This window comes from Hesperophylax consimilis, chromosome 21, assembly GCF_061612785.1.
Source record: "Hesperophylax consimilis isolate HC1 chromosome 21, BYU_Hcon_1.0, whole genome shotgun sequence".
Classification (NCBI taxonomy): domain Eukaryota; kingdom Metazoa; phylum Arthropoda; class Insecta; order Trichoptera; family Limnephilidae; genus Hesperophylax; species Hesperophylax consimilis.
The window spans coordinates 7,575,492-7,586,890 of record NC_142856.1 but is presented as its reverse complement, the minus strand read 5'-3'; the positions used below and the strand labels follow the sequence as shown (position 1 = coordinate 7,586,890).

Below are 11,399 nucleotides of genomic sequence, written 5' to 3'. Positions count from 1 at the left end.
CACAACCAAACACTAGCATTAACGAATGACTACTAAACAAGCGGGCGCAACGTCACCGTCGTAATTCGTAATGTTATGTTGTCACGCGCATGCACCCCGATAGCTCGTGCGCAATCACGTGATAATGTAGCGTAGCGGCGTAGCACACGGCCACTTCGCAGCGATCGAGTCCCACCCACGCCACCTCCGGCCGCCACGCCGCACAGAAAAGTAAAGACCGATTTACAGAGCACTTTGTGAGAAGTGACGCGGGACTCGCGGCACACTTAAAAATGGCCACGGCACACCAGTGTGCCGCGGAGCACACTTTGCGGAACACTGCACTAGGTCACACTAGGTGTTGTTTCATTATGTTTACTGTCTTAACCTCTATATTGTCAAATCCGGGGGCAGAGCCTCCTTTCAGTACAGCAATAGAATGTCAAATTCTGTTACCGGGTAGAAGTTATTCTATTGATGTTGTGTGTTTGTATTATCCGAATTAGACGTGTTAATGGAGTTTGCAAGGTTTCTGCCGACATTTACAATAAAGTTATTTAATATATTACGACATCTTTTTGTACATTATAATATGTTTTTACCATCTGTGATTTCAGATATTTGGTCTGGTTTCTTATTTTTATTTATCATCTCATTTATTTTTGACCAGATTTTTTTTATTATCTTTAGTTTCTATTATATTTTTAGTATAAATAGTTATTTTTAGTCTTTCTGATTAGTTGTTAGCTTTTTTAATATGTGAAGATAGAGTTTTTTCAAACATTATGGCGCTTTGGTTAGCGCAATTACTTTTTGATATTTCTTCCCATTTTTCAGTTGTTGGTGACATGAATAGCTTAATTTAGGTTTTAGGTTTAGTTTTTCATTTGTCTCATGTAGTATAAGACATGCATGGTGGTCAGTTATATTTTTTTGCCAAACAGTAGATTTTATATTTTTTATGACGTTTAGATGTACATTTCACCAGATGTGGTCTAAGCATGATGGTGTTTGGTTGTATATTTCCCCAGTATAGTTATTAATAGTGGATTTAAAGTTGAGGAGTGTCATCATGTTAATAAAGTTGATTTTTTTTTATATTGAATTGTGATTTGTTAAGATATTGATGTTAAAATTACCACAGACAATCAACATATTTTTCTCATTCATTTGCCATGTTTCCTTAAGTGACAGTTTCTATTCTCTCTCTTCTTGAGAGAGAGAGAGAAAGAGAGAGAGAGAGAGAGAAGATACATTATTATTATTAACAGTATATTAGATAAGCTTTAACTACCTACATTTATATCACTTTTAACAAACATGTAAATTTTTTAAACTTTCTCTCCGCAATACATCTCAATATACAAGTACCTACCAAATTATTAATTACTTATAAATAGCTACAATAATGTACTGTACATTCCTATTCCAGCCATAAGCTAATGCTTCCATGGAAGAGTAGTAGTCAAATCTCACAATATGTACAAACATAATGTAAATATTATTTCATATGCACTTATCTTATTTCTATATATTTAAAAAAATAGCTCACTTTTGATAACTTTGTATATACAGGGTGTAACAGCACACACCCGATGGATTTTGATCAATATTTTCTGAGCATATTTGAAGTAAATAAGTAAATGTCATTTTGATGTCTGCTGATATTTTTTTCAATTAAATACAAAAAAAAATCATTTTTCCATCTCACGTCGCAAGTTAGTAGGTGGGTACAGCCTAGCGGGTCATTGATAAAATCCTTCGGGTACGTGCTGTTACACCCTGCATAAAATATTATTTTCACATCTATCTATATCAATAAAAATGTAAGTATTCGTTTTTATATACCTATATTATATAGATGTCACCCATGACGTGATAAACATTTTTTTTGTTTGTTGTTAAACAGCGCCATCTGTAGGATGTAAAAGCAACACACGCTATTGTTTTTCTATCCAATAAATATATTATTTATTAACAGCAATACTTACTGTTAGTTGTTATTATGCTTACTATTTAAAAAAAAATTTATATTGTCCTGATGATGTAAATGAAAACTAGTCACGAAACTAGGCGGTAAAATACGATTATAATGTTTGATAATATGTATTTATAATTATACTAAGCGAGGAAAATTGGTCAAATGTGAAATAACAAGCTGGTATCGAAATAAGAAAATAGTTTTATTGTTGATTTATTTATTTGCTTGCAACATTATCAATAACTTTGGGTAGTATTTTTCTCACACAAAAATAAATATGAGTACCCATCATCACACCTAATACTATATAGCTGGAAGAGTCCGCGCTTGGCGCCCGAATTTTGTCGGAGGACCCCGCAGGGATAACCCGTAGCGGTGGGTTCCCCGGGGAGCCAGTCGCTGTAGCCCGCCTCCGAGAGAGTTTTACCTGCAAAAAACAATCATAAAAATCTTACACAAAATACTACGAGATGCGAATAAGGCATGTCCTTTAAAAGAGTGCTTTCATGGTAATCTGACTTTAAAAATAATATAACTCTATACGCATCATGACTTGGTCTATTTCAACATATCGCTCGCCATACACTACCATTGGTAATGTATGGCGAGCGATACGCTGAAATAGGCCAAGCCACGAAAATATAGCGCGCCTATAGCGTAGTCTGTCACAGGCTTGCGAGATATGTAGGTTTTAGGCTAAATACGGAGGCAGCGCAACATGGCATAATACCCCCAAAATAAATCATGATTATGTTTATTTAGTTGTTATTATTTATTAGTTTTGTAACCAGTGTTGCCAACTTGATTTTTAATCTAGATGTCACCCGAGCTACTACTGTATCAAACGTGCCAGATATAAAATAAAAAAATCCATAACATTTTTCGTTTAAAGACTAGGGTTGATAAACCTGCCCTACAGAGAGGAAACTAATGTTTAAAAAACTTGCCCTACCGGGTAACGGGAAATTTTATCGCTCGGACCCAAAAGGCAGTTGTCTCGCTTCAACTCAAGCAACCATCTTACTCTGGCTACGCAGCCGCTGATTGGCTAAGCACAAAACCCGCTCAGCGGGCCACGTGTATCCAAGAAATTTGTAAAAAATACAAATTTTCAAGTCTTTTTCTGTAATAATAGGAGATAATTTTAGCTAATTAGTTTTACACACATATGCTCACATGTTTTCCCAATAAATATTCATATAATTATAACCTTTTAGTATGTAAGATATGTACTTATAATCAAAACTCTGAAAATGTTAAAGAGATTTGGCAACTTATCTTGTAGAAAATGTCTTATTATAACCAAATAAAGAATATTGCAACAGCGTGGTTTTGGCAGGGCGACAGAGGCAGATAAGGCATAATATTATAGAATATTCATTTGTTTCTGAGATAAACTTGGTCCATGTAATAACACGGCAAAACTCACGCCGAAAAAATAAGTTCCTAAAACACAGAACGGGCAAGGGGCGAACCGGGCCAGATAAATAGAGCGCTCACATTTGTACCGGCCTCTTTCGCTTCAGACCCTGGAACCGTCAACACCTGCCGTCCGCTCTGCTAGACCCGCTTCGCTACCTGGGACCAACACGCTGTGTTTGATTTCATCTTGCCCCCCCCCACCTCTTCTGCTGACGTCACCCCAGAACGCGACCGGCGAGCATCACTTCTTCTCCCAAGGCTGACTACACTTACCGACTAAGAAAAAACCAACCGCCTTTATAAAGGCGTTTTCAAGTGCAAAATTACAATTCGAACATATATATCGTCTTTTTCAAGACGCTTTCAAAGATTAGAAAATTACAAGAGTCGGAAGACAAAGGTGAATGTGTGCCGGTGTCATATTTTACAGTTTTGTTAATTATTTTCTCTTGTGCAGGTTGACAGATCCCGTACAACTACGATTCTTCAAAAATAAAATATTAGTATTTCAGAGCAATGGAACCGGTAGGTACATATTTTTAATAGTTATTATTAAAATTTGAACAAATTTTTAAAAAAAAAAGCTAAATTCCTCAAAAGGGAGCTTAATATGTATATATATATTTTAAAGCTAGATTTAGAGTTGAGTTGGCAACACTGGTGGTAATTGACTATTTACCGATACATTGCATAAAGCCATTCAACATAGCCTCTATTTAATCTATAACATTTATTTATTGATGCGTTATTTGTAACTGTTAAAGATTTGTATTTGAAAAAGAAATAAACCTATGTTAATTGGCTCCTTTGAAACACTCCCCGGATACCAAAGCAGGCCCATTACTTCATCTATATTCGTCTAATGTCCATGTTTACTAATAGTTTTCTAGCATCATCAACAATAAAAGTGATGAACGTTTGTTCCGGAATTTATCAATCGAAAATAGTTGTTTTTCTCCAGCATTATTGACAATAATTATGAACGTTGGTTTGGCATAATACAGGGTGTTCGTGTTATTATAGTGCGCTATCTTTGGGATGTGATTCTGCATGATAGTACAAGTAAAAAAGACAAATAACTTTTTTCCAAATTACAACGTTTTAAGGTTGGAATGGTAAAAAACTTAATTTTTTGTACGGAAAATAAATATTCTTCTACGGAAAAAACATTGGAATTTCCAAAAAATTATTTATCTTTTTTACTTACATCATAATCTAGAATCACCTCCTGAAGTTAGCGCACTTTACCCTCGGACACCCTGTACATCTGGAGATATTTATTTTTTCCAAAAACCATCAAACGAATATAATTAAAGTACCTACTGCAATGTAAACACATTAGCTACGGAGATGTTTGTTAAAAAACTGCCACTTGCGGCGGGCGAAATTAGATCGCAATCCCACTACCGGATGTATGTCAGCAAACTTCAAACTGTGGAGCTTATATCAATAAAACAAAAATTAGTAATAAAAAAATATTTTATATTTAATAATGACTCAGGGGTTATAATAAGTTTACTTATTACAATAATATAATAGGAAAAAAATATAATAGGATAAAATATGATAGGAAAAAATAGAACACGTTCTAAAACTAATTAAATCTAAACATATTTTTTCTTGGTGTGGTATGTTTGGAAACATTTACGAACATGAAGCGGAATTTTGCATTGTTTACACATGAACGCACTTGACTTCCGTATTTTGAGCTTCGCACAAACTCGACAATTGCGTCTTACTAAGTTTTTAGTTTTCTCACTCGTTATTTTTACCAATTCTTGGTTTTTCTAAATGCCAGACAGTCTATCATGTGGATCAAAAAAAGGAGTTCTCGCCGTGACACAAGTAGGTGTACTTATTTGCAAATCTTGCGTGAATGATGTAGACGGTGTCGCTGCTGCGGAAGAACTATCTTCAAGCCAGGTTTCTGCAACTTGTAACAAAAAGTCGCGGAAGCAAAGTTTATTAGTTACGTTAAGTTATTTTTAAATTTGGAAAGCATTGAAAATTCCACAATAAATAAGGTATAAGAAGGCTTTTTTGGTCCACTTTAAAGATTTTCTGTATATTGGATTGTTGGTCTGCAAGATCAACACCATTCATCAAATTATTGTAATCTACAATGCATTTTGGTTTTTTGATGGGCAACCCTGTTGTTCTATCAATTTTTCCCGTATCCACTATATTCGCTTGGTGTATCGTAGAGATCATCCTTACATCTCTTTTCTTGTTGGTTTTCCACATTTGAAGAAGTACATCCCCTTTTCGTAGATATGTGGTTTCTTGGACTTTAAGGCGTATATTTTTAGTGTTGGCGGTATGCCACGATTTTTTTCTAATTGTGCCGCAGATTCAAGTTTTTAACCCAATTAGATGATTGGCTAAACGCACACTATTGTAATAAGTATCCGCATAGATATTATACCATTTATTTAGGTACGGTGACAGCAATTGGATTATTGTGGAATCTAACGTAGCACTTATACCTAAATATAATTTAAAATTACAGATATATCCACTCTTTGATTCACAAATCATCCTATTCAGGAATCCATATTTTACAATATTCATGGGATTGTACAAGCGACATTTCAGACGACCTCTCCACGGAATTATCCCTTCGTCTAGCGATAGATTTTGATTTGGCGTATCCACTTCCTGGAATTTCTTGGTGAAGTAGTCGATTACAGTTTGAATTTTGATCAGACGGTTTGTGCTAGCGGTCGGAATTTTGTCATTATTAGAAAAATAGAGATTTCGTAAAATTTGTCGAAATCTATCGCGGCTCATTGTCTTTCGGAAATATGGGGTCTCTATCCGAGGATTTGTGGACCAATAATCGCCTATGGTATTTTTTCGCACTAGCGCATTATAAGAACTAAGCCAAACCATTTTTTTAATTCTTGAATAGTTACATCTTTCCATTTTAGGGCGTGAGCTGATGTCGCATACTTGTGATGATTTCTTTCATGGTATATGTTTGTTTCATTGGTTATTTTGTAGAACAAATCATCTCCTATACATAGCGATGTAACATCCCCTACACTTGATCGATTTTCAGGGAAAATTTTTAGACCCGGTACACCTTCGAAATCAGGCAAATTCTTAGGAGGATCAAATTCTGACCAATCCAGGGTTATATCAGGGATGTCTTCTGAAGATTCTTCAGAGGATGATATGCGCATGACACGCGGTCTTGAACTTCTACGTAAAATTGGTTCATCATCTTCTTCGTTTTCTTCAGCCTCACTGTAATCTTCGTGAAGGTCATTGATTTCTTCTTCAGCGTCATTGGGTACGTCTGTCTGAAAGATAGTCTTCAAAATGTTCTTCGACGAAAGTATACTCTCTATCGTCCATTTTAGGTTTATAAAAAAAAATCGCAATCCCAAAAGGCGTAAAAACAAATCACAAAAGTTAAAAAAAAAAAAAATACAATAATAGTTTAACAAGCGCTGAAATCACAACAGCTGCGAATAAAAAATGATATTAGGGTTTCCTCACTTGAGTTTATTGCGTCATAAGTATCAGCTATCGACTAAAGTAAAGGTCAATGTTCTACATATTTTATTTCATTTTTTGACGAGGAAGAAAAAATACCAACTATTGTCTTTGTTTAAAATTAATTTCCAATATTTCATTGAAATTAATGATGACTTTTAGCAATGTTTTGAACCAGAGAAGAATCCATAATGCTGTGTTTATAATAGCGACACCTAACCGATACACAGCAAAGCCAATATAACAGAAGAAATTACAAGTTAAGACGTATTTTTTGTATGTGAAGTTGAAGATCGTAGAAATGCACAAAAATGTGCGCCCCGCCGCAATGTAAGGTTTCTGAAACGCACAAATATGTGCACCCCGTAAGCAACGTGTTAAAACGCATAAGAAAGTAAATACTTTCACACTGAGTACATATAGAGATATTACACTGTTGTTATTACCATCGATTGTTCTAAATTCTCCTATAGTCACTAAGTTAGTAACGCCCACATAGAATGAGTCCTTATCAATGCTGTCTGACGTTGTATTAGCATGCTCTAGGAATATATCCGTGGAGAGTTGAGCTTCCTCAGCACTGTTCAGAACAATGAGGTGAGCTTGTTCAGCTTCACACACTTTCAACGCGTTGTTCCAGCTGGAGATGTTGGTGTGCAGTTTATAACAACTCTCTGGCATCGATGGATAGTGTTTATATCCTGTAACAGATAATAGACATCTGCAATTTAAACTTCAAATTTTTAACTGACCGATGGTGATGGGAAATTAGGAGTTAGTTGGACTTAACAAGGAACCTGCCTCCGTTGGAGATACTTGCAGCTGTTGGGAGTAAATGGCTTTTTGGACGACCTCCATGGCCGAGGGCTAAGGCACTTGAATAGCAATTCCAAAGTCGCGGGTTCAAATCCCTGCGTGCGCAAGTAAGTTTTGCATTATTTGATGAATTTTGTGTTATTTGATGAATTTGTGTTATTTCACAATTTATTCATTAAAAATAATATACAGTATACGTGCGGCACGTTCCAGAGTGAAAGGTACTCTCAGTATCGCCCTGGTGTAATAACACAATTCAAAATTGAAACGTTAGATGAAATGGCTTTAGCCGTGTTTGGTGACCATATCTGAATAGCCAGGCACTCCCCCACCTTCCTCTTCCCCATCTCCTTCCCATCCGTAATTCCTTCAACCTCACAACATACCCCAGTCGGGGATATCATAGTCTCACTGGGAGCATAGCAGGAGCGTCACCACTTTCCCAACGACGGTATAAGGTAACTGAGTGTTTACCTCCTACGTCTTCGTTTAATAAGATTTTTTCTAATGGAAAGAAGTTACATTAAATTATTATGAGTGACCCTCCAGTGTCCCTGGAAACAGTACACATATATTTACACTCAGTAACAAATATACAGTTCGGAGCATTTAAAATTAAAAAGTGTATAGCTGTTTGGAAGTGAAGAGTGCGAAGAAACGCCGAATGGTCTTTGGTGTGAATATTCCGATTAGTCTGTATCTGAGGTACCACGTTGTGGAACCAGGAGACGTCGACAAACACCCTATTACAACGTAGTTTAAGGTCGGTAAAGCGACAGAGCTAGAGTATAAAGAACAAGGTGAAACATGGGAGGTTACGTAATGGGACATGATAAATGATGTGCTTTGATAATATCAAATGGAAGTTTATTCATACCATTGCCTGAACATGATTTGATAGCGCAGAAGTCCTCCTTCGGATTTGATATGTACTGCTCGCAAATGAAAAATAGTTCCAATGACACACATGGTACAACGTTCAGCTGGAAGGACCCGCGCGAGGTGTCATTGTGCTGCAAGAGCGCCCCGCATTGATCCGTTCCGTTGGAGGGACTCCCGGGGGCCCAGTCGTTGTAGCCTGCATCCAGGAGAGTCCTTCCTGAAAAATACAGATTGCAACACTTTTAAAATCGATAAAAACAATGGTTTGACCGAGGATTAAACCTTCCTCGCCGGGGACTGGAGTCAAAAACGCTCACGCCAAGTTCTAATTTTATAGTACATATATAATAATATAAATAACATCATTTTAATTTAAATTAAATAAATTACTTTGTTTACACTATTTAATCAAAAGCATTGCCATCTTTCGAAAGCGAGTTTCTTTGTCAGAATATTTTTTAAATATAATGTCATATAATGTTAGAGAAATAAAGAATTGAAACGCTTAGGGGGGTGATTACTAGTAGGTAAGGTAAAAATTCCAGAGTATTCGATTATTAAAGACAAAACAGTTAAATTATAATTATTGAATGGGTTATATTCGATTTAATCACAGTGTAGTGGTTGCAGGTGGGTAGTGTAAACAATGAGATGTGGTTACAGGTGGGTAGTGTAAACAATGAGATGTGGTTGCAGGTCTGACGGCCGGCATAGTCCAGTGGTAACGCATTGGACTGCCATTCCGAAGGTCGCGGGTTCGAACCCGGCGTTCGCAAATAAATTTTATTTGATTAATTTGTGTTATTTCACAATTAATTAATTAAAATAATATATAGTATATTTGCGGCACGTTCCAGAGTGGAAGATACTACCAGTATCGCCCTGGTGTAAGACCACCATTCAGAATTGAAACATTGCTCCAAATGGCTTTAGCCGTGTTTAGTGACTAGATCTGAAAAGCCAGGTACTTCCCCACCTTCCTCTTTCTCTTCCCCACTTACCTTCAGCTTCACAACATCCCCCAATTTGGGGATGCCATAGTCTCACTGGCTCCAGACGGGAGCAGTTGGGACTCTTGTGAGGTATTCACTATAAAAAATAAAAAAGGTGGGTAGTGTAAACAACGAGATGTGGTTGCAGGCGGGTAGTGTAAACAACGATATGTGGTTGCAGGTGGGTAGTGTAAACAACGAGATGTGGTTGCAGGTGGGTAGTGTAAACAACGAGATATCCGGTCTGAACAAATTCTGAATACACTATTTAACGAAATTAGTTTTCATTGTGGAGAATACCAAGTAAACCTTTATGTGCCTAAAAATATATCTGCTTTTCATTTTGGAGATTATCTAGTATCAAGTCTATTCTAAATGAAGTAAAATATCAAGTATCAAAGATGTGTCAAAAAATTTAAAAAAAAAATTATAAAAAAGTTTTAATATTATTTTCATTCAGTGGGGATTCATCACTACACAAGCAAGGGTTTCTTTAAAATTGTTTACCTGTACATTCACTTATAAAATACCAAAGAATAGTGTTGCCCTCACCATCGATTGTCCTGTATTGCTTTGTTAACCAATTATTGACGGCCACCATAAAACCGTCTGTATAAAAAACACACATCTGTGATTTAGCACGGGTATATTTCGTAAATATGTCTACGCTAAGTTTGGCTTTCTCAGCGCTGTCCAGTATTATAAGGTGGGCTTGTTCAGCTTCGCACACTCTAAATGCGTTGATCCAGGATTTAGCTGTGGTATGAAGTTTAAAGCAGATATTTGGCATTGCTGGATAATTTTTATATCCTGCAAAGAAAAGTAAAAATAAACGGTAGTGTAACAACGCAGACAACTGTTGTAATAAGTAAATTTTCTCAATTATCGTTAAAAAAAACTTATTAATAAAATATTAAATTGGTCTAAATTACACAATGAACACAATGTGAGAATAAAAGCAATCAGTTTCACACTCAACCATATTGTCTTCTTTGGAGAGGAAGGAAAATCCTTGAATATCATTAAATAAAACATTGTTGTATTATATTTTAAATGAATAGATTGCTTGAGTTTTAGTGACATGTTATAAAGTGAGTATTGCTTAGGATACAAGTTTGCTTCTTTAGAAAGTTGTATTTAAAATGTAACTGGATTTTTTTTGCAATTTAGCCTGAAATTGAGTTGGTTCTATAATGTTATGCTTACCTGCAGGACAAATATAAACTGGATTGATGAGACCTCTCTTATCGTGTGAAATTTTCCTCTCGCACATGAACAGGAGCCGTGTCTCACAGGATTTTTCGTTCAGCTTTCTACCCAAGCCTACCATCAGAGTGCCACAGTGTTCTTCGTTATTGATGTTGTCGGGCTGCCCGTCCTGCCATTCGCTGTAGCCCGCTTTCTCTAGCTTCTGTCCTACAATATGAACAAGATACTTGAAACACAAACAGAGGTTAAATAATTGTCATTTCAATTCATAGTTGCTTCCCTGTGGATTTCAATTGCATGGAGTTCTGAATGGACTCCAAGAATCCGTAGTCCGGAAACAATTAAATGGGTACAGCCAATCTTCGGAAGGGGCAAAAACTGCCGCAATTTAGTTCCAATTCCTCAATAATCTCGAAGCCTGTGGATCTATGAAATCCCCAACTGAAGTAAGTGACCAGTGCGAATGGAGTAGAAAGCTAGTTATAACTGCCAGAAAGACACACAAAAGCGTCGCAGGAACAAATTTTTCTTGAAGGGATGGAATATTAATTAACACGTTCACAAAGACGGTTCGGAAAGTCAGTTTTCCAACAATATTTAGACGGAAACCCTTTATC

General features: G+C 36.3%; 1 protein-coding gene across 1 annotated transcript; it reads right to left on the bottom strand.

Annotated features, from left to right (window-relative positions):
* Positions 1 to 450: 450 nt before the first annotated feature.
* LOC149413571 (uncharacterized) lies at positions 451 to 10,981 on the bottom strand. Its single transcript, XM_089644425.1, has 5 exons — positions 10,126 to 10,981; positions 8,577 to 8,798; positions 7,330 to 7,584; positions 2,258 to 2,387; positions 451 to 511 (listed from the first exon to the last, which is right to left on the bottom strand). Exons 1-5 carry the CDS (start codon positions 10,361 to 10,363, stop codon positions 451 to 453), a joined length of 906 nt encoding a protein of 301 aa, XP_089500551.1. The 5' UTR covers positions 10,364 to 10,981.
* Between the last annotated feature and the right edge of the window lie 418 nt (positions 10,982 to 11,399).

Bases quoted from the DNA above. Each gene is read 5' to 3' on its own strand.
- LOC149413571 (XM_089644425.1), bottom strand. From the start codon at position 10,363: ATGCCAAATATCTGCTTTAAACTTCATACCACAGCTAAATCCTGGATC. The intron at 2,388-7,329 runs GTAATAACAACA...TGTTTTTTGCAG, and splicing joins AGAATTTAGAACAATCGATG to GTAAAACTCTCTCGGAGGCG. The intron at 512-2,257 runs GTGTGATGATGG...AAATGTCGGCAG, and splicing joins TTCCAGCTATATAGTATTAG to AAACCTTGCAAACTCCATTA.